Source organism: Tripterygium wilfordii, chromosome 22 (genome assembly GCF_013401445.1).
Source record: "Tripterygium wilfordii isolate XIE 37 chromosome 22, ASM1340144v1, whole genome shotgun sequence".
Classification (NCBI taxonomy): Eukaryota; Viridiplantae; Streptophyta; class Magnoliopsida; order Celastrales; family Celastraceae; genus Tripterygium; species Tripterygium wilfordii.
The window spans coordinates 4,621,285-4,642,934 of NC_052253.1; the positions used below are offsets into that span (position 1 = coordinate 4,621,285).

At 36.3% G+C, this 21,650-nt stretch overlaps 4 protein-coding genes across 5 annotated transcripts; 2 read left to right on the top strand and 2 right to left on the bottom strand.

Annotated features, from left to right (window-relative positions):
• Nucleotides 1–838: 838 nt before the first annotated feature.
• Nucleotides 839–6,247, bottom strand: LOC119990816 (TBC1 domain family member 15-like). Of its 2 annotated transcripts, XM_038836935.1 has the most exons (13): nt 6,037–6,245; nt 5,584–5,695; nt 5,089–5,184; nt 4,767–4,870; nt 4,382–4,572; nt 3,865–3,987; nt 3,686–3,774; nt 2,656–2,761; nt 2,201–2,298; nt 1,797–2,042; nt 1,610–1,693; nt 1,253–1,376; nt 839–1,086 (listed from the first exon to the last, which is right to left on the bottom strand). In XM_038836935.1, exons 2-12 carry the CDS (start codon nt 5,689–5,691, stop codon nt 1,362–1,364), a joined length of 1,260 nt encoding a protein of 419 aa, XP_038692863.1. In that variant the 5' UTR covers nt 5,692–5,695; nt 6,037–6,245; the 3' UTR covers nt 839–1,086; nt 1,253–1,361. The 2 variants fall into 2 exon arrangements, with proteins under 2 accessions (XP_038692863.1, XP_038692864.1); XM_038836936.1 differs by lacking the exons at nt 839–1,086; nt 1,253–1,376; nt 1,610–1,693 and having other exon boundaries at nt 1,912–2,053; nt 6,037–6,247.
• A 454-nt stretch (nt 6,248–6,701) lies between these two features.
• On the top strand, nt 6,702–8,790 carry LOC119991902 (60S ribosomal protein L14-1). The gene is made up of 5 exons (XM_038838441.1): nt 6,702–6,852; nt 6,990–7,091; nt 7,900–8,029; nt 8,122–8,234; nt 8,475–8,790. The coding sequence occupies exons 1-5, from the start codon at nt 6,850–6,852 to the stop codon at nt 8,526–8,528; spliced, it is 402 nt and encodes a 133-aa protein (XP_038694369.1). The 5' UTR covers nt 6,702–6,849; the 3' UTR covers nt 8,529–8,790.
• A 1,129-nt stretch (nt 8,791–9,919) lies between these two features.
• On the top strand, nt 9,920–13,534 carry LOC119990788 (vacuolar protein sorting-associated protein 2 homolog 3-like). Its single transcript, XM_038836883.1, has 11 exons — nt 9,920–10,090; nt 10,271–10,315; nt 11,407–11,441; nt 11,532–11,582; nt 11,727–11,831; nt 11,919–11,990; nt 12,184–12,255; nt 12,355–12,435; nt 12,794–12,829; nt 12,911–12,966; nt 13,266–13,534. Exons 1-11 carry the CDS (start codon nt 10,057–10,059, stop codon nt 13,315–13,317), a joined length of 639 nt encoding a protein of 212 aa, XP_038692811.1. The 5' UTR covers nt 9,920–10,056; the 3' UTR covers nt 13,318–13,534.
• A 648-nt stretch (nt 13,535–14,182) lies between these two features.
• On the bottom strand, nt 14,183–20,823 carry LOC119991826 (casein kinase 1-like protein 6). The gene is made up of 14 exons (XM_038838310.1): nt 20,076–20,823; nt 19,907–19,947; nt 18,930–18,999; nt 18,315–18,463; nt 18,138–18,233; nt 17,565–17,635; nt 16,521–16,582; nt 16,313–16,376; nt 16,112–16,196; nt 15,633–15,759; nt 15,456–15,529; nt 15,314–15,377; nt 14,951–15,063; nt 14,183–14,623 (listed from the first exon to the last, which is right to left on the bottom strand). The coding sequence occupies exons 1-14, from the start codon at nt 20,149–20,151 to the stop codon at nt 14,360–14,362; spliced, it is 1,356 nt and encodes a 451-aa protein (XP_038694238.1). The 5' UTR covers nt 20,152–20,823; the 3' UTR covers nt 14,183–14,359.
• Between the last annotated feature and the right edge of the window lie 827 nt (nt 20,824–21,650).

Consider the following 21,650-nt stretch of genomic DNA (forward strand, 5'->3'; position numbering starts at 1 on the left):
ACTCGACTCGACTCGACTTTTGCTTGTGAAGCAAGCAATTTTGATATACTCGTGAATTTTAATTTTTTTTTTTAATTTTTGATTATTTTACTTTAATTAATATATTGATGTTTAAATTTTTTTGTAACTAGTGAATTAATTTTAAAATCATTTTATTTTCCTTACTCCTAAATATATGGTGTGGTGAAGGTTGAAAAAATTATTTTTTTAATGAGATAATCATTTGCCTTGGCCTTTAGCTCTTGTGCAAATTTATAGATAATGTGGAAAAATCAATTTATTGAAACATTGTGATGTAGGACAAGATTAGTAGTTTCTTTATTATTATTAGGAGAGAGTTTAATTATTCTTCTTTACTTATTAGAAGTCCATTTGCTATAGAATTAGAAGTCTATTTGTTATAGAATTATTAAGAGTTTTAGTAGTTAATATGAATTCTAATTATCTTTAATATTTTATTTGAAGACAATTGAAATCACATGACAAAATTGAGGGGTTAAGCCCCATTCTTGCATGTAGAGGGCTTCAATGATCCAAAAAAAAAGAAAAGAGGGCTCAAAATCAAATGACCCATTTTTCAAAATCCATGAGCTTCTGTGACACTTCTCCTTTAATAAAAAAGAGAAATTCACTTGTAAGTGGTAAAAAAAAAAAGTTGTACAGGTATATCCTTATATATGGAATTACCGCATGATCCTAGATAAGTTGTTGTTATATCGGTATTCTCTCTAATCTCAAAATTAATCAAAAAGGGTAGTTTGGGGTTTGGCTCACCACCCATAATTATAATTACAATTAATGAAAGAATTGCCTACAAGTCTTAGTAATGAACAACAGATACATACATATGGCTCTCTCTTTTTAGAAAAGAAAACTGTTGTAGTAATGAAGTGAAAATTTTTCACAAATGAGTTAACAGTGAGTTAAGGGTAATAGAAAACACAAGGCATAATTTACATGCAGACTCATGCCCTTATCATTTTAATCTCTGGAGACTGGAGATGTTGGATTCTGGAGATGTTGGATTGATTCCAGCAGGCACCATAGTATGTAAAAATCTACCAGAAACAGCTGAAGCTCATAAAGCTGCAAGAGATGGCAAAGTCTTAAATGTCTTGTACAGAAGCTTTTTATTTCTCAATCAGAAAATATATTGGCAGGCAGTTACAGCAAGAGAGGATGGGAGAGATGGAGAGAGAGATCACTGCAGATGCACGGTGTATCGTTCAATGCAACTGAGAAAATAATTTACCAGGAAAACATCGTAAAGCCCTCCCCATGCAGCTCCTATTGCTAATGCCAATGATCACCGGACACAAAATTGGCATCACGACTCACAAACTGATGCTCCGAACTGTTGTCTATGACTGCTTCATCTGCATCCAGAAACAACCAGTAAATTATTTGTATACTTGTATTTATCCTAGTGGTAAAGATTGGAAAAAAATAAATAATGGAAATGGAAATTGGTGAAAGCAAACAAAATCCCTGAGAGATTGAAAATTTGAAGAACTTGAAGCATTTTTCAAAGTTATAGATGAGCGCCACGTGCGTGAGAGAAGGGCAGCATAAGTTTCTAAGCATTAGAAGACAAATGAATGGTGGCTACCTTACTCAAGTACTTCTTATGAACTTTTAATGCACCATGGCATGCCTTCTTAGCATCCAGACTTCCAGTAGTGTCACCCAATATCTGAGACAGTGTCACTATTAAGACGAATTGCAAATGAACTATGTATCGTATATGCATGAGCATGTGCACTAGTGAGCTATCAGAAGAGGGAAATAGAGATGACCTGGACGATGTCATCTAGGCCCTTAGCTTCCCTTAAAAGTCGCTTGTTTTTCATCTCAAGAACACTTGCAGCAAGAAAAACAGCAAATGCGCTCTGTTGGTCCCCTTGCCCAGTCTTTACATTTTTCCTCTCAAATTTGCCACACTGCTTTAGCTGCTTCTCATTTAATTGAGATGCACCTGTAGTAGCACTAGACCCCTCATATAACGAACAAATGTTTGGGTTGTACTCCATGGCCCACATCAGCTGAAACCAATCTATCTTACCGTTTAAAACCAGCTTAATTACAAAACGGATAACATTTTATATGAAACAACTTCATGCTCTGGGAAAATTCTGGAAAAGATTGGCTTTCCATCTACAAAACACAACCGATTCATAAAACTTAAATGATTGTCTTTTACCTCCCATAGGTATAAAGCATCCACAAAGGAGAACTCTCTTCGGAAGAGCACCATCAACATGCGAAACGCAAATAAATATTCCCCACCATCTAGATCCTCTGCCAAGTGAAAGAAAAATATGTTTAGTTAACCAGGACCCCATACGTAAACTTACATATGCACAGCATTGATTTGATCTTCCTGTACAGTGTTATAATTGTTGATTACTTGATATTCTTTTGACAAGGAGACGAGAAGGAAATAATCCAGTAGGGTAACCACATCTGAATGTAGCATCACCTGGTTTTCTTTGTTAGAATTCATAATTTAACCTTTTTTTAACACATTCCTCACATGGCAGAAGTTATCAGATGCAAACAAGTAAACAAAATAGGCCTTGGCACCAGCAATAAAAAGCAAGTATACTATAACCAATCAAAAAATACATATATTAAAGAATAGGGAAGGAAACATACCAAGGTGTTGATGAAGCTTAGGATCAACAGTTTTAATTATTTGTGACAGTGTATTCAGCTGAGTCTGAACCCCCATAGAACGCGCCGTGCACCTAAAGTTTTCTCTCTGTTTTTGGAAGACAAGCATGATAATGAGTTGTACTGTGTAAATTACAAATACACGAGAAAAGGTGATGTAAAATATACCAATGAAGTAGCAGTGATATAATATTTAAGAGATTGGGCACCATTTTAATGCTTCAATAAATGCAACAGATGATTCTTGGCATTCAGTAACCCTTGCATGGCTGCACCTAGGGAAGGTGTGGGAATGTGGTTGGCCATATGGGGAAGTGCATTGTCATGCATTACTCAGAAAACCAACAAATATCCAACCAGTCAAAAGAAGTATTTTGATTCTTCTCACCATTAACATAGGGCAGACTTGATCTATATGTATCCTTTCAATGAGAATAACAACGACAATAGCGAACTGTGTTTCCAATTGCACTAGCAAACTTAGTAGAAAGTAAAAATGATTAATCATGCAGACATAAACATCTTGACTTGATGTGTATCTCTAATAATGAAACTGAGCTCCTGCAAAACGTCTTTCTATTTTCTATACATATTTTTTTGAACAACTGTCATGCAATTCATTTAGCACTGGATTTAGTATCCGCAAAACTGTCATATTTTTATCAATTTGGTCTCTTAAGCAATGCAGGGTGGTCATAATCAGCAAAGCCTCACTCCCAGCTAAATGGCAACATGTTTTCTTTAAAAAAAAAATTAATATTTAACGTTTTAGAAAAACAAAAATAATTGGAGAATTATACTAAACTATTCAATCAAGAGAAAACATAGGCATTATGCAAAAGTGCAGAGTAATAACTTTGCTATTAGCCAAACATTGATGCAATTTTATTGGCCTTGTGAGCAATCACTAATATAAAGTTAATCCTACAGAAAAATTGACCAACAAAGGTTGTAGGAAATTCTTTAATTTGCTAATTATTGCAACAACTACGTCTTTGTAATTTAAGCATACCAGTCTTCGCATTGCACGTTCAAAACACCAAAATGCATCAGCTTCATTTTCAAGAAGAATAACCATCGGAGAGCAAATGTCATTCATTCCTGCAATAAAAAATTCCATATTGAACTCCCGGACACAAAAATATAATAATATATGCTTGACACAAAATAGTGAGTTCCCTTGTAATTCACCTTGAACATAACCAATATCATTATCCATCCATGCATAAACTGAAAGAATATCCCAAAGTTTTGCCTGATTAGCTTCACTTTCATAAAAGACAAGTGCTCGATCTGTGCGCGCAACATCCAAACCTACAGCCCAAATTTTACCCATTCACGTTAAGGGACAGCCAATTAAACACCTCAAGAAGTTTACGTGACAATCGTAAAGGAAGCATGCAGGTTACAAAAGTGCGAGTACAGCATGTGTTACTACTTACTAGTGAACTTCATTTTGGCATTCTCACTATAGTGGGCTGTTTTAAGCACCACAGCAGTGACAACCTCTCGCCCAAGTCATTCTTTCAAAATATAATCAAATTGGAATCTCATACATCTTCAATTCATTCACAGAATGTCAATTCACGAGTAGTTGTAAGTTATGAACTCAAAACATACTCAGTATTGTGCAAGAAGGCATTTACCTTAAAAGCCAATAGAAAAAAAAAATCATCATTTGGGAATGAACCATGCTTTAAATACGTACCAATTTGATGCAACAAAAGCATCCACTGAATTGCCTTTTTGTCAGAAAAGCCACAATTTACTTGCTCCCCATGATTGCTGGTTAATATTGGTTGGCCATCACCAGTGATGATAGGCGCTGTAATAAACTTTCTACTACCAATAACTGGAACCATGTTCTGACATTCAGCTTTCCACATGCTATACTGCTCCCTAAGATGATCAATGTGATTAATTAACTATGTTCAATGTGCCTATGACAGAGATAGAGAAAGAGAGAGTGTGGAGATGGTTGCGGTGCAAGAAGCAACAATGGAGCAGTTAAATATACTGCATGGAAATATCTAAAAAATGAAAATTTCTGAATACCTTAACTAAATGAAACAAAATATTAAGGAAAGTCTTACCTCCTTCGTTGCCTGAGCTGATTCCGTTCCTCAAAAGTGCTGTTGGGGTCAAAGCAGCCCAACAGAAATTCCCAGACTACACCTTTGATGGCAGGATGAACACCCTGTCATGACAAGCCAAGAAAATTATTAAACAAATAATTTTGCATTCAAGTTGCCAAAACAATGACATGCAGTCATGCACTCTTACAGTATATAGGTTGTACCTGTGCTGTACATGCATATAACAGATATGGACACACAATCAAGCTAGCGACCATGTCTGAGTGATCCATATTGTAAGATTCAATGTTCAAAGCAATTATACAAGATATAAGAATACCCCTCGTTGAATCCGTCGAAGCACTTTTGCAATATCCAAATGACCATCTTCAGAGAATCCGGCATGCCATCTTCTTGCGCTAAGAGTTTTACCAGCCTGTAAAAATAGATAATTTTAAACCCAACAACTGTTGCTCATTTATAAAACAATCTGACACACTAAGCAGGTAAGTGGGCAAAAAAGCCGAAGAATATTGCAAGTGCATGATTGATGAACTCAACCATTGAACCGGCAAATAGATCCTCATACCTCCTATCTGCAAAGTGCTGAACATCTTTTAGACACAACAATAAATTATAAGAAATCTAGAATAACTAGTAAAATGTTTCAGGCCAACACACTTCGACATTGGCACATTGAAAAAAAAATGGTGCTCTGAATTTGCAAAATTCATCTCAGCAGCAATGAACATGCATCATAAAGAAGAATGAAATGATGATAATTTCTCAGTAGTACATAAGAGAATTTACATGAAAGAAAAAGTGGGTTTCTCACCCGAGGCTTAAAACGGGGCTTAGGGACATCAGCTGTACATTCCGGTCTAATTGGATAGAACGCCTCTAGCTCATCAGCCCCGGATTTCCTCATAAGAATGCCTCCCATAGCCCTGCAATCAACAATCAAATATCGGCAAAATAGTCACTGCCCATCAAGCAAACATTGTTGAATATGCCATTGGCGGGAAGAGAACAGCTATCACGGGCATCATAACATTATCTCAAACTCTGAATTCTCTATCTACAAGAAAATCCGAATATCATCTGACCAAATGAGTGTTCTCACAATTCGAAATCAAATCAAATTGTCTTTCAATAGTTCAGTTAGTTAATCAAATATTTTCTTACGCCATATCAGACATTGACCAAATTTCCGCTAATTCACATTCAAATCAAACCCAACAAGCTCCATTTGAGACAAAGAAATGCATAAAAGGAATTAAACCCATACCTTGTCTAGACACAGATCATTAATTCAAATGTCTTATCTCTAATTTCACAATGAATGGCGGATACGGTCAATTACGATGCGGCAGAGCTTCTATGGAGTCGGAATATATCAAATGAGAAGAATACGAGAAGCTTTTTATATTTGCGGAGAGATGAAAGCGGAGAAGCACTGAGAAAGAAGCAAAATTGAAAATTCCTTTCTGCTTTTAACGGGCATCTCTTATTGCTTAATATTCGGGTTATTGTAGATATTTTCAGCACGCAAAATACAGAAAATATATATTTAAATTATGAGTTTTTTTTTTAATATGATTACATAAATTGATAAACACACTCTATCTAATAAATGCAAAACTACAGTATTCATGTTTAACAAAGAATCTATATATTGACAAGTGAGTCGTTGATTAAACGACAATCATATTACATGTAAAAGATCATCCACTCATCAAATCATGAGTTCAAATTTTACCCCTTCCCAAATCCTTGTTTCAAAATTTTTTTTATATATTGCATGTATTTGCCCACATTTCCAAATATCAAATAAATCGCAATGCCCAATTCAAAAACACTATTCTAATTATATATTTTTCTTAAAAATGATTTTTCACTAATACCAAAATAAATATATGATTAAACAAACACGGCCACAGAAAATATGCCACGACGTCAGCTCCACATAGACTTGCGCGCACCGGATGATAGCTAGGAAGCCCTCATAGTATTTTTTGACAGTAGAAACCCTAATTTGCTCCGGTGCGTCACTCAAATAATCCCCACCCTCCACCACCGAGCCGGTCGCAGATCTTCGAAGATGGTGAGAGCATTCCCGAAACTTATGTGCACTTTTCCTGCGAAACAAACAGAGAACGAATCTTCATCTTGCTTTTTTATTTGAAATTCTTAAATTATTATGTATTTCGAGTACTGTAATTTATATGTTTGAATTTGCAGCCGTTCAAGCGGTACGTGGAGATTGGGAGGGTGGCTCTTGTCAACTACGGGAAAGACTATGGGAAGCTGGTTGTGATCGTCGATGTTCTCGATCAAAACAGGGTATATCGATACGTTTGTGTTTGAATATCTTACTTTCATATGAATAACCATTAGTCCTAGTTCCATGCTTCGTTAGTGTAATGGAAGGTCTGAATAACTATTTCACTCTTGTTGGAAGCTGTCGGAGATGACCATGAAGTATATGGCTTTATTTTTCATGCTTCTTTATTTGAGACAATCGAGAGGGATAGCTAGAATTTTGAGCACATTGTTTTGCAGTATGTTTTTGCTCCTATCGTTGGCTTCTTTCGATGACAGGGTTCTCAAAAAACCCCAACTAAACTGGAGCAAACGAATTGTGTTTGCATATTGTGAGATAAATGTCGCATATCAATGTCCATCAATGTTGAAGATCTTCTCTTGAAAGTTCCTCCATTGATGACTGGTCTCATATTCCATTGCTTTGTGGAGCAGCATTACTGCTGTTACTATTGGGCTTTGCCATGGGACATACATAATCAAATCATTTTTTGACTGTGTTTTGGTTATTTATGAATGGGAAATATCTGTTAAAAACAGTTATTTCAAAATTAGAAGGGATGTTTATTGGTTGTCTTGGGTCTCCTTGTTTCTTAGTAGTGATCTATATACAATAAGCTTGTATATGATAAGAGGGTTGATAGGGGTTAGTACCTGTTGTTTGGCTTTAATGCCTCTCTCATCCAGGAATGCTAAGTTATATTTGTAATGCTTTTGCATTATTTTTCGTTTGGTCATGTGATGTGATATAAGACATTAGACTATAAATGTGGTGTGGACTAGCTCATGCAAACAATTGATCATTGTATCTTTGCTTTATGTGGTATAGGCTCTTGCTGATGCCCCTGACATGGTGAGGAGTCAGATGAACTTCAAGAGACTATCACTGACTGATATAACGATTGACATCAAAAGGGTTCCTAAAAAGAAGACCCTGATTGAAGCCATGGAAAAAGCTGGTAGCTTTCTATCACTGGAATGTTCGAAGAACAATTTTTCTCCCATTCTTTCTTGTTCCAAGAAATTCATTTGTTTTCCTCCACAATGGCAGATGTGAAGAACAAATGGGAAAATAGTTCGTGGGGCAGGAAGCTGATTGTGCAGAAGAGAAGGGCTGCACTCAATGATTTTGATAGGTTCAAGATTATGTTGGCGAAGATCAAGGTTAGCAATTCTGAATCTTTTCATTTATTTCCCGTTCTTCATTAATGTGCCAGCTCTTATTCTTACGGAACTGAGCTGTTTAATTGAGTCCTATAAGAAATTCGTAAGTTCCTTTCAGGATTTAGAAATCAGTCATTCATGGTTGAGCATCGCTGCCCAATCCTTTCTTTTGTCTTTCTCTGAACATTAAAGGGTTCCGTTACCAGCAGCTCAATGCGTTAAAATTTTTTGCTTTTGCAGAAAGGTGGAATTATCAGTCAGGAGCTTGCCAAACTCAAAAAGGAGGCAGCCTAAAGTTGGTTTTCTTTTCATTAATCGATCCCCAGCTCAAGTTTTAGCCTATATTTTTTTTTTCCCAGTGTTTGGCATTGTGGGATATATTTCAATTGTTTGGGGTTTTCTTTTTCATTAGTATAACCTGTGCCAGTTTTGGAAGACTTGTCAAGTATTCAGCATCATGCAACTTTTCCTTTGAACTGATAGCCGTCAGTGCTTGCACAAATGTGGAGAACCATTTGTCTTTAATCATTGTCATGATGCAAATTAAGCGAGTTATTAATTGTCAGCTGTGGTTAATCAACCATAAAATATAATGCTGTTTCTATCCTAAGCATGAAGCTAGAGAAATTGACCATTAAAGTCAAGTCGAAATGATCAAACTACATAAACTTGCAGCATGTAAAACAATAACTGGCTATTGGAGTTCAAAAATGAAATCTATGAGGAGTTATAGTGAGGAGAATATAGGAGAGTAGGAAGCGGAAATGAGTTGATGTTAGTTGGACCCTAAGAGCATAAAAAATGGGGAGAAGCAAATGGAGAACAAAATGATGTAATTGTTATTTTGCTCTCCCAACTACAAAAGCATGTCTCTATCGCAGTAACAACATGGTAACGGAAAATGGCGATCTTCTATCTTGGATGCAAAATATGATCCCATTCGCTTTCTCAACTTTCGTCTCTCAATGTCAGCCTAGTAGAGTGCTTTTCGTCATTGATGTTCTTTACGGTCACTGCTCCATCGAAAATCCCCTTTGCCCCTACCGCACCCCAACTTGGTAGTTTCTACCGATTGTCCAAGGTTGAGCCCTAGGATTTGACGGCAGACTTAAAAACCCACATACAAATGCCTTATGCCCAATCATTCCGGATGATGATCCTCTATTTTGGATGCAAAATATGATCTGAGAGGAGGGAGAAAGTATAGATGCAAAATAACAGTTAGACCTTGAAAGAGAGTGAGGTATCAAAATACTATAGTATAATCAAAAAGAGAGAGTGAGGTATCAGAGTAATGTGATAGTAATCAATTGGATGTTTTGATTCTTTGATTTTGTTACTAGTAATATTGAAGATGCTTGAAGTAGAAATAAATAGCGGAAGCATACCTCTAGTAGATTATCTTTATTTTATTTATAAACTCATATAATACATCTTAAACTTTCGGATAAAGGCTCGGATATTTATACTAACACTCCATTAAAAAGTATGATCTCATTCTTATACCTTATAAAAAAAATATACCCGTCTCAATCTCCTATTCGGTAAAACATTTTATTTTCTCTGCTTTAATTGGTTAGATAATACGTGGGGCTAGAGACGTAATTTTGATAATCGAGCCAGGTTACTTTCATATATTTACGAGAGAGCCCCCCGTGTCTATTATAATTACGACAAAAGCCACGAACTACTAGTTTGATTCACGTTCGAGGCAAGGTTTAAGAAATCTGTCTTCTTTAAGAAGACGAAGTCTCGCTGTTTCAGGCATCAGCAGGTACTGCGCATAACGCGGGAACGAATTCCTTCTTCCGAGCGAGAAACAATGAACATCTTCTCCAGGAAACCCGACCCCAAAGGTTTGATATCTTTTCGGTTTGATCAGATTTGTGTTTCGTGATCAAATTTTGGTTCTGATTGTGTGATCGTGTTTTCCACTTTAAATTTTGTGTTTGCGTTGGCTTATTGAGAGCTCTAATTGTGGAAACTTCATAATTGTGTGTTGTTTTCTGATCAAGTCTTGTAACTTGGAATTGCAGAGACTCTTCGGGAGAGCAAGAGAGTAATGGCGAACGCTACCAGAGGTGGGTAGGATGTATTTCTGTTCAATTTAGTTTTTAGCATCTGAATTGAAGGAAAGAAAATTGAGATGTAGTCATGATCATCATTGTTGTTGATGATGCAAAGTTTTAACTCCAGAGCATTTATCAGGTTTAATTTTGGTTTTGTGAATCAATTATTTCTTGGATTTTTTTACCTCTTGTTCGCCCAATGTGGTTTTAGTTGGCGCTCTTAGAATTGGCTGGTTGTCTGACAAAATTAATTTCTCATCGATAAAACGGTTAGCTGGATAAGGTAGGTTAATGTGTAAGAAACCAATTGAATGGAAGGATGCATTATAATACTGAGATATCTAGAAAGGTGAGTGGTGTTTGAAAGCTGAATGTTAAAGGCAGAGATACTTGAGGAAACGATGCAGAATTCTAGCTCTTAGAAACAGTTAGCTGGACTCAGAAGTCAGATCTTAGATCGTAATGCTTGCTGTGATATCTTCCATTTGTTGGTGTATAAATGGTGGACTAATCCTTGAGAAATGTAGGTCACAACCAGATTTCTCAATGTGTCAAAGAAAATGAGTAATTGGGGCAAATTGCAACTTAGCTGTCTGTTGCTTCTGCATCATTGATTACATGTATAATAAATATATTGAGCCTCCCTACTATATTGTAGCCTTAGAGGCCAACGCCTACTTTGTCTAAATTAGTCTATGTATCATCAATCAAATAGGTCTACTCCATAATTAGGGATGGGGAAGATCGGAATGTACGATGCTTGAATGATACAGGTAGTCAATGATATTGAGTCACCAAAATTATTGTAATGTCTGGAATCTTTCTAGATACATGGAACTGAGTTGAGTGTAAAAAGAGGAAACTAGTGAGAGAGAGGAGATACAAAAAGGAAAGTGAATGCCTTAAAACAGTTAAACGTGTGTGGAGTGCATGGAAGGCTAGCAGGCGTTTGTGCTTGTATTATCTTGATGTCATTCTTTCTTGAGTTGTTAAACTTTGAAGTTGAATGCATGTACATGTACATAATACATATGCACATACTAGCAAACACTTGTGGATACATATCTTGTATTTAACGTTGACTGGATTTTCACATAATTCAGGTATAGAGAAGGAAATTGGGGCACTGCAACTAGAGGTATTTGATGGGGTTTCAGCTTCATCCTCTTTTATTGATTATTCTATTTGGGCGTCATACTCATATCTAACATGATTTCTGGTATCTCAGGAAAAGAAGCTTGTTGCAGAGATAAAGAAAACCGCTAAGACAGGAAATGAGGTTTGTCCATTTGACCAGGTTCTCAAAATTTTTGGGGAGATTTGTTACTGTGTTGTACAAATGTCTTGAGAAAGTTTGATTTATGTTCAGTGAACTTCTTTAACGTTTTACTTTCTTATTTGTACTTTTCTGCACCTATTGTAGGCAGCAACTAAAATTTTAGCCAGGCAACTAATCAGGCTTAGGCAGCAGATTGCTAACTTACAAGGTAGTCGGGCTCAAATGAGAGGCATAGCCACTCATACACAGGTGTTTTTTGCACTTTCTCTCTGCCTGCCTGCCTTTTCTTTATCCAGTAGTGATGTACTATTGACAAATGGTTCTTCTGTTCTGCAGGCAGTGCATGCTCAGTCTTCGATTGCTGTTGGTATGAAAGGTGCTAGTAAAGCAATGTCAGCTATGAATAAGGTAATACATGATTACTAGTCTAACTTGAAGCGCCTCTGTCTTGATGTGATGAGGCATTGTCTAAATTCTTTTGACTACATATTCAAATGATAGGATAAGGAAAGAGTTTGGGAGTGAACTTGATTAGCACCTCTTATTTTGAATTATGATCCTCTCGCTTTTGATGACCAAGTCATGTATGTTCCATTTGCAGCAAATGGCCCCTGCAAAGCAAGCTAAGGTTATAAGGGAATTTCAGAAACAGTCAGCACAGATGGATATGACTGTAAGATTAATGTTTGAAATATTTTATTTAGAATAGGATTTATGTTAGCTTCTTGATTGCTTGTTTGAGGAGCTTATTAGTCTAAATTCATTCGTGCAGACTGAGATGATGTCAGATGCCATAGATGATGCCTTGGATGATGATGAGGCTGAAGATGAGACCGAAGGGCTGACAAACCAGGTGGGCCCCTTTCCTTAGCCTTGTTTTGGTATTTGTTTGTATGAAACTTCAATGCAGCAACTTGTGTAGTTCTTTTATGTATGTTTATCTTTAAAACTGAAGGTTATGTGATGAACCTTCTCAAGCAAGTTAATTAAGATTTTCATCCTGGCACTCAATTTTGTTGCTCTAGTTCAAACTAACGAAGTTCATATTATCATAAGCAACCATATGATTTCATTGTGATACAATGGGAAGGCTTAAAAAGGATAATAGTTAGACGATCTCACAGAGGTCAAACTGGAATAGATGGCTAACCAAGCATTAGATTCCAGAATAAGAACTGATGACAAGTTTTCCATTGTAATTCTCTTGGCAGGTTCTGGATGAAATTGGGGTCGATGTGGCTTCACAGGTTGGTATTGTGGGAGTGCATTCTCAAATTTTGTGTCACTTGCCTTTATGCTTATGCGAACTTAATTTTGAATTTTCACAGTTGTCCTCGGCTCCAAAAGGTAGAGTTGCAGGAAAGACTACAGAGGATGTTAGCAGGTACTTTTCTAGGTGTTCTACCTTCTTCTTTTGGGTAATAAAGTTTGCTATCTTGTGTATATGTTAGCGCTGCACATGTTTTCTACTACTTAGTCCTACTTGGTGAGAAAGGGAATTTGATTTTTGCTAACAATTTTCTATGTTTCCCATTGTTAGGCTTTTTGGTTCTCTTTTTTATGAACTTTTGGATTGTTTACAGGCAATTTGCTTAATGAAATTCTGCTCATCAATAGTTAAAAATGGAGGATCAAAATTTTATTCATATTTTCGTTGCTTACTCATGGATTATTTCTTTTCAGCTCAAGCATGAATGATCTTGAAAACAGATTGGCAGCTCTGAGAAATCCATGAGGCAAAAAGCTAAAATTCAAGTTTTATTTTGGGAGTAGACATTTGAAGCTCCTCCAGATAGTCTAATTGTTTGCGAATGTTGTAGATATATTTCCTTCATTGTCAACAACATATTCAACTTATTTTAGCACGTAACTTTAATTCATTTTGCTAGCATGTTTTGTTTTCTTCTCTGTTGTTTGTCCATAATGCTAAGAATGAAGTGACAGATGATTCATGTGGGCCTTTTTTTTTTCTTTTTTTCTTTTCTTTCCTTTTTTTTTTTCTGAAAACCCATGAATACACAGAAACGATTGTATTGATCCGTTCACAGAAATTGAATTGCAATTTTTCAGATCATCCATGGAAGGAATATGAACTATAGATTTAGTGTAGAGCATCTGCTCTAGATATGAATGAATGGTGAAAGGGTGTATGTACCATTGGCGTGGCGTAGGGTTTGGCTTTGATCTGGAAAACTGAAAAATGGCTTACATAGGTCAAGGCTCTCCTAGCAATCAAATGGAAATTTCTCCTTGCATGATAGAGGTGCAATAAATGGAAGGGCAAATACGAAGTGATGATAATGCTGAGATTTGGTTGATGGATCGCCAGCCATCAGGATAATTATCTCCCACAATCAGATAGATCTTAAGCCATTCTAGAAAGATGAACACTATTTACACCTCATTAACGTTGCAAAAGACGTTGCCTTTCAACACCCCATACCCCATTGACCGTACCATTCTTAGCCTCAAATTTGATTGGTGTTTGAACATGGGACGCAGAAGGAAAAAAAAAGTGTACTTCATATTATCATGTTTTTAACGGCGGTTTATTTTGTTTGTTTAGTTTGAGGTGTAATTAGTAAAAAAGGGGCTAAGAATTGTGTTCAGATTCTAAAAAAAAGAAAAAGAAAACATTGGAAACTTGGCAAGATAATTGAAATGTCCTGTGAGAGAGTCATTAGGTTGTAATCCCACAGACACGACGAGTGATGATCACATGAGAGTATTTCCATTTAAAGCATTAGAAGTACTTTCTTACCAACAAACAATTCCAACTACTTCCTGATTGACAGGAGCTCAAAGCTACGGAGAGGATCCTCCCTGGTGCCTTTAGCAGCTGTACCACGCATTAAGGAAGACGTCTTCGACTCATAGCCAGGGACTCTCTGTGTGGTAGACAGACGGCCACTGCTTGAGAGTAATCGGCTAGAGCGCGAGTCACTGGGCTCACCAGAGGAACTAGGCCTGCTGCTTGCGGCAACAGCTCTTCTAGAAGTGCTGCCATATCGAGAACCACGTCCTTTCTCTGTATCAGGATGCTGAAAATGTACATGAATAAAGCTTTCGTGAGGATGATAATCAAACTTCATAGCATCACTTCTGCTACAACTTTGAAGAATGAAAGCAAAGATCAAGAAGGATCAAATTGGTCTGAGGTGAATCAGAACAAGGGTAGCCCAGTGGCATTAACTACACATGCAGCAAGCACGCGTAGTGTTGTATTTCGGCACAGCCATGGTACATATGACTGTTTTCGGAGTAAAGTATTAAGTGTTTGTGTGTGAGAGCGAGAGAGAGAACAAGATGAGAAAGTTTATGTTGGAAAAGAAGAGAAAAAGAAGTAGAACATTCTCAGACTAACTTACGTTCTCTGGAGTCCTGTGTTTGGATACATCACCATGTGGGCTGGGACTTGCTGTGTTCCTTCTGGAAAATGCTTCAACAGCACCTGAGAATCTTTCCCGGATCTCTTTCCCAACTGGACGAAGTATTGTTAAGGAGAGACCAATTAGTATATTTTGCAGCGATTTTCACACAATATCACTAGCAGAAAATGACAAATGCACAACAAAAGAGACGGGCTTGTTTAAATTTTGATATAGTGTCATATTTTTTAAACTGTAAAACTAATAAAGCAGTCATAGATGCTAAATCTTACATAACGTACAGACCAGTATAAATGTTCTACAAACCAACTCCAAAATCTAGTTTCATGAATGGGACCGTACCTGAAATCCGTTCTGGTTTTTCTGCGGATGGACCTGCTGTTAAACCTGGTTTACTGCCGGATTGCTAAACGCATAGGCAAAAACTTGAGTAAGCAACGATGTATACAGGGCAGAAATATAAGTAGTTCATTAGCACACTAACCCGTCCCCTAGAGCTGCCACCAATCTGAGGGTACTTTAACACAGTCCAGTCAAATACATAGTCAAACTGATAACCTGATGATATGATGTCAAAATACAATAATTATAATTCTGATAAGCAGTGAAACTCAAACAAAATTCAGAATACATATATGAAAAAAAAATAAAAGTTCATTACCTTCTCGAATAAATAAATCTCTAAAAAGCCTTTTAAGATATGAATAGTCTGGTTTGTCTTCAAACCTCAATGATCGACAGTAATGGAAGAAAGAATAAAACTCAGTTGGGTACGATCTACAAAGCACCTGTTGAACATAGTGCATCCACAATAAAACGATATGAACACTTAGGAAGTGCTGGGTTTCCCCTTAATTCTGGACAGATGCCACAATAAACTTGGTTGATCCCAACGCTATGTTAACCCATATGTATGGTTACACCCGAAGAGTAATCCCTAGGTCCTTTGATTACAAAAAGAGGTGTCTGTGGAAGATACATATGGGTAAATAGTTTATCGTCACGTGATGAGCACAACATATGTGAAAGTTAGGGAATTATCTAGCAGATCAACCAAGTTTTTCCAACTGCCGTCATGCTAAAAAAGAGTTGCACTGACGGGGGCATGCCATACTTGGTTTAGAGACACAGGTTTCATACCTCTATAGGAGTTGAAACTTTTTTTTCACTGATCTTGTCGTATTTTTGCTTCTTTGTACCAGCTTTTAATCCCTGCCAAGGAAGGCTGAAACAGAAAACAAATTCGTAAATAACTAAAAAAATGACTATGCCTTAAGTATTCAACATCACAAATGTGCATCAAAATGAAGATATTGACTGCATGGCCCCTATATACCCAACCTTCCTCTTAGGAAGTACATAAGCACGTAACCAAGAGATTCCAGATCATCCCTTCTGCTTTGCTCTGAAAGAAAAATAAAAGGACATTCAATATTACATGATAAATCTCAAACAACTCATTTACCAATGAATGGAAACCTATTCTAATAACGAATAGATAACAACTGCAAAACTTTGGAAACCTATGATGACTATAAACATAACTCACCAACTCCAAGGTGAGTGTTGACACTTGCATAGCGAGCAGTGCCTGTCAGGTTCTTGTTTTCTCTGCAATGAAAAAAGGGATGAGTTTTCAATAAATGAAAGGATGGAACAAAAGGAAGTAATTAAGAGAATAAAAGTGGAATAATATTATAAAATGGAACAAATGGAATAACCATGAAAGATAAAAATCTAGTGGCACAGTAACATCATATAATAGATTAAAAGTGATGGATTAACCACAAGGAGAAAAAAGTTGGAGGTTAACAAAGTGGCATCGTTACCGTTTTTATATAGCCTAAAACATAATAACAGGTAGACGCGAAAGAAGCAGTCAAGCAGAAAACGCAAAACTAAAGATGGACCTACATTAGATCCAAAATCCTCAAATTTTAAACCAGTGTGGCAGCACCTCATGACAACTGGGAACGAAAACAGGAATGACCTTACTCCAGAGACGGCAGATGTGTAACATCGCCAGAATTTTTCTTTCGATGAAAATCACAACCCCAGCGTATGATGAGAGGGAAAAAAAACAGATCACTGGAAGCCTATGGGCCTAACACAAATACAGACCTCGGCCACCAATCATTTAAAATTACAGCATGCTTCATCCAAAACTATTATACATTTCAGAAACTTCAGAGAGAGAAAAAAACACATTTGCATGCATCATGATTAGCAGCTCAACCTTTTTTGAAGCTTAAAATTTTATTCCCGACTTTACAAGTACCTCACCCAAGACATATTGTCTTTGTACAAAACTAAACCTCAAACTTCAAGGCATAAAAAGGAAAATGATATTCCATACACATTGCCAACAGTCACAGATATTCAAGTATGTAGGCTCATCCCTTAGTCTTCCTACGACAAAACAGTAAGAACATTCTAGTTTTTTACAAAGCGGCTCAACTCTCTTCCCCAAAGTGGATGCACTACTTCACCATAAAGCAGCAACTACTTCTAGCCTTAACTGATATTCTCGTTAACTTGTAAGACATTAGTAGCATTGGCAACATTTGTAACATTGAAAACAAAAGCAAATTACCTGTATGGGATATGCTTGTGTGTCTGAAGATCCCTATACTTCTTTGCAAGGCCATAATCAATGACGTATACCTGTGATACAGAGAGGTGCACTTCTCATTGTAACCAAAATAATGGTCTTTTCTATCAAAAAATAAAATCACTATAAGCATCAAGTCAGATTGTAAGAAGCTGCGTACATGTCTCACATAATCGTGATCAATGCATCAGCAACAAGGCTACCCAAATTCAATGCCATGAGACAACAACTAAGTCAGTCACACATAGGCTGTTCATGTGTATTGCCAGGAAACCAGCCAGACAAAAAAAAAACAGCTTGGAATGTATGCACATGAATAATGAACTGTCATCAAGGAGGAAAAATAGCTATGTTGGCATGTAAACAAAATCTGAATACTAAGATATTAAAAAGAAATCAACAAAATAAGGGAAAACATGCCCATTAATCCTCTAAATCCCCAAAATTGGAGCATTTATCAGCCGAAGTATTTTCAAGTTGACAACCAATAGGTAAGAAGTTAACTGAAACTTGAGTTAAGACTCCTTTTGTAACAGAAAATTAAGAAAACAATACCTGGTTTGCTTTGCGCCCCAGGCCCATTAAGAAGTTGTCAGGCTTTATATCACGGTGAAGAAAACCTCTTGAGTGCATGTATTCCACTCTGTTAATCTAATCAGATAACAACGAAGAAGAAAAGCATTATTGTGTAGCTTAAAAGAAAACTGATCAATAGAAAGCGCAAATACTTACTAATTGATCTGCAAGCATCAATACTGTTTTCAACGAAAACTTTCTGTTGCAGTAGTTGAACAAATCTTCCAAACTTGGTCCAAGAAGGTCAATAACCATTATACTGTAGTCACCCTCAACGCCAAACCATTTGAGGTGGGGAATTCCAGCTTCATTTGAAAAATTATTGGATGTCAAAAGAAATATAATATGATGTCACTCAAATTCTCTAACAAGAGGAGGCGGAATAATTGAACAATATTGTTCTAAAAAAACATTTTCCCTTAATTAGTTTAGTACACCTGAAGTATGTCAGTTCCAAATAAAAGAGGTTTCACTAGAGCTTGGAATCCAATAGCACATCCTCATTTATGGAGCTAGACCTTAAGCAGACGCTCTATCCTGAGTGTTTCATTAGGATTGATAAATTGAAGAAAAACCACCAATGCTCATCAAAAATTATTTCTCCATTTTGCCACTATGTTCTTTTGCCTCATCGCAAAATCAGAAAAGTCAGTCTACGATTTTTCTCACATAAGCATTAATTTTTTTGCTTTCGACATTTCTACTTCATGTGAACATCCCATGTGTGAATGTATGCATATGAGAGAGAGAGAGAGAGAGAGAGAGTCTTACTTCCTCCTTGAAGAAGCATATACAACTTTGACTCATAGTGAAGCTGTGGATGCTTGGTTTTCACAGGTTCCTGAAATTTTTTATGGGGGCAGGGTGATCAAAACTTTGAAATCAGCCATATATCTTAAGAATGCAAGAAATTACTTAAGGGAAGGAAAAAAAATTATTTCAAAAGAAAAAGAAAAGTTGAAGAAACATAGACAATAAACTAATAATTTTCTATCCAGCATACATATTCAATCTTCCATATTTCTTGGAGAAGGATCCACATAACCAATATTTTCCCACTGTATAAACAATCTTGGGTTGACTAGTACTAAGAAGGCAGTAGAGAACAAAATTCCATGGATAAGATGGCCAATATATGGCGCCCTCTTGCATAAATTCTTCTTTTACAATTTAAAAAGAGGAATCCAAGTCATGCTTCACAGGCTTCACCAAATATGGACTAGGGAAATTTTCATCCTGTCTAGTCTCTTCAAATCTACCAATGAAAGAAGACCTAAGTTCGCAAAACTGAAATGTATGCAACTATGCATAGAATTGTGTGAAGAATGAAATGATAATTTGCAGACAGCTCCATGAAGATCTAGATTGTCATTACTACTTAAACAAAAGACCTAAATTGTTTGCCCATCTACTTACGCAACCAAAGCTGAAACAATATTTATAGCTAACAAGGAATTTCAGTGTGGTTATAACAAAAGAAAAGAAAAAAAAAGAAGATAAAAGTAGCCCCTCAATCACCATCATTTCACTGTTGATGCACATTCAAGAAACCACTACTTTATTCTACAAGTTCAAACGTCAGAAGCAAAAACAAAATGAGTCTTTTTTCAGACTCAAATAATAGTCCACTAAATAAATACCCTGACGAAATTTGCAGATAAAATCCTAATGATGCTCAAAACAACACGAGCATTTTACCACAAACAAAACACATGGACAAATCCCACTGTTGAAGAAGATTTACATACCAACTTAACAGCAACTTCTTCCCCAGTTTGCACATTTACACCTGATAAGAAATAAATTAATGAAAAACCAACAAAAAAAGATACCATTAGACAAAGAAAGGAGGATTAAAATGTTGTTAAAAATTACAATAGCAATAAAGATGATAATTAAAAATGGAGAAGTAAATACCCAAATAGAGCTCCCCAAAGGATCCACTCCCGATCTTCCTCCCCAACTTGAACTTGCTACCAACTACATGATCCATCTTCAAATTCTTATCCACAACCTCAATTCAACACGAGATATAGATACAACACCCAGATTAATGCCCAATTCAGCCTTGCTTTGCTAATAATCCCATACACCACCACCAAATCCACAATTACCTCCTTCTCCCGAAACAGGAAATCCTTGACAGATTTCCCAAATTAACATGCCCAACAGATGAAAAAAAAAGCTTCGCTTTTTCGGTAATCCACCGAATCCCACCAACAAAACTTAAGATGTTTCAATCATCAATTCAAAGGTAAAGCAAGAACCTCCGCCTTCAACACGCAGAACTTCCAATCTTTGACAAAAAACTAAGCCAAAAAAAATGTTTACACTAGAACACAAAGAAATCAACCCAATCTCAACTCCATGCTTTTAGCTCTAGCCTCCAAAACTCCAATCGCAGACAAAGAATCGGAACCCTAATTTGGAACAAAATCCAGCAGCATTGACCATTACAACAAAATACAAAACCAAAAACAAAATCTACAACAATATATAAAATGCCGATTATGTTTCCAAAAATCGTTCCTCGAATTACAGAACCAATAAAACAAGAAATAAGGGAGAAAAAAAGAAAGAAAAGAGATGTGTGTGCCGACGAGGAGGAAAAGTACAGATAGAAAGAGAGAAAGATGAGGGGCAAGGGAAGGGAAGGAGAAAGAAAAGGCAAGGTTGGAAAATCGGGATTTGTTTTTAAAATAATTAAAAAAACAATTATTTATTATTTTTGAAACGTAAAACTAAAACATGAGGGGTGGTGGTGAAGCGAGTCGTTTCTTTCTGTATCAGCCGCCTGACCTAACACGTTTGGGCTGTCCTACACTCTCCCTCGTTACTCCCTATACGTGCCTCCATCCCTCCCTCTCTTTTTTTTAATCGAGAACGAGAACGACTCACAAGGTGTATTTTTTTTACATTCACTTAGCTCAAACTCGGTTTAAGCTAGACACGTATAAACTCGCTTGACAAATCAGTTTAGAATCGAATTCTCAATCTCAAGAGAGATTATTTATACCCCATATAGATAATCAATTAGGTATCGTTACTTGTTTCTCCCTCATTTTCTCTCTCTATATATATAATATTTTTTTATTTTTTTATAAATCTGAAGAAAAACCCTAGAAATTAATATTTTGTTGATTTTATAAAATAGTGAAAAAGAAAGTTGAAAGGAATAGGTGAAGAAAATGTAGAAAAATTGTAGGGCTAATTAGACCCCGTCCATTTGGAACCTTGTGCTTTGTGGGGGTCCTACAAAATTAATCAAATCTCAAATCAGTTTTGTGCAATGCACTGTCATTCTACTTTTCGGTCATTAATTAGTAATTAGTAATAGCATGGGTTTTGTCTTATAGTAATTTTTATTAATTAAATTCTAGTAGTTATTTTTCAAGTGATTTTCAATTTCTCTTGTTTTTTAAAATGCACAATCAAACATGTTTTGGTGATTTTTGTATATTTTCGAGAAAATGAAAACAAAAAATATATTAA

Bases quoted from the DNA above. Each gene is read 5' to 3' on its own strand.
- LOC119990816 (XM_038836935.1), bottom strand. From the start codon at position 5,691: ATGGGAGGCATTCTTATGAGGAAATCCGGGGCTGATGAGCTAGAGGCG. The intron at 3,775-3,864 runs GTGAATTACAAG...TTTTTATTGCAG, and splicing joins TGATATTGGTTATGTTCAAG to GAATGAATGACATTTGCTCT. The intron at 2,043-2,200 runs GTAAAAGACAAT...GATTGGTTTCAG, and splicing joins ATGCTTTATACCTATGGGAG to CTGATGTGGGCCATGGAGTA.
- LOC119991902 (XM_038838441.1), top strand. The intron at 7,092-7,899 runs GTATATCGATAC...TATGTGGTATAG, and splicing joins ATGTTCTCGATCAAAACAGG to GCTCTTGCTGATGCCCCTGA. The intron at 8,235-8,474 runs GTTAGCAATTCT...TTGCTTTTGCAG, and splicing joins TTATGTTGGCGAAGATCAAG to AAAGGTGGAATTATCAGTCA.
- LOC119990788 (XM_038836883.1), top strand. From the start codon at position 10,057: ATGAACATCTTCTCCAGGAAACCCGACCCCAAAG. The intron at 11,583-11,726 runs GTTTGTCCATTT...CACCTATTGTAG, and splicing joins CCGCTAAGACAGGAAATGAG to GCAGCAACTAAAATTTTAGC. The intron at 12,436-12,793 runs GTGGGCCCCTTT...TTCTCTTGGCAG, and splicing joins CCGAAGGGCTGACAAACCAG to GTTCTGGATGAAATTGGGGT.
- LOC119991826 (XM_038838310.1), bottom strand. From the start codon at position 20,151: ATGGATCATGTAGTTGGTAGCAAGTTCAAGTTGGGGAGGAAGATCGGG. The intron at 18,464-18,929 runs GTAAGACTCTCT...TTTCAAATGAAG, and splicing joins TATGCTTCTTCAAGGAGGAA to CTGGAATTCCCCACCTCAAA. The intron at 15,760-16,111 runs GTATGAAACCTG...TATGTTCAACAG, and splicing joins AAGTTTCAACTCCTATAGAG to GTGCTTTGTAGATCGTACCC.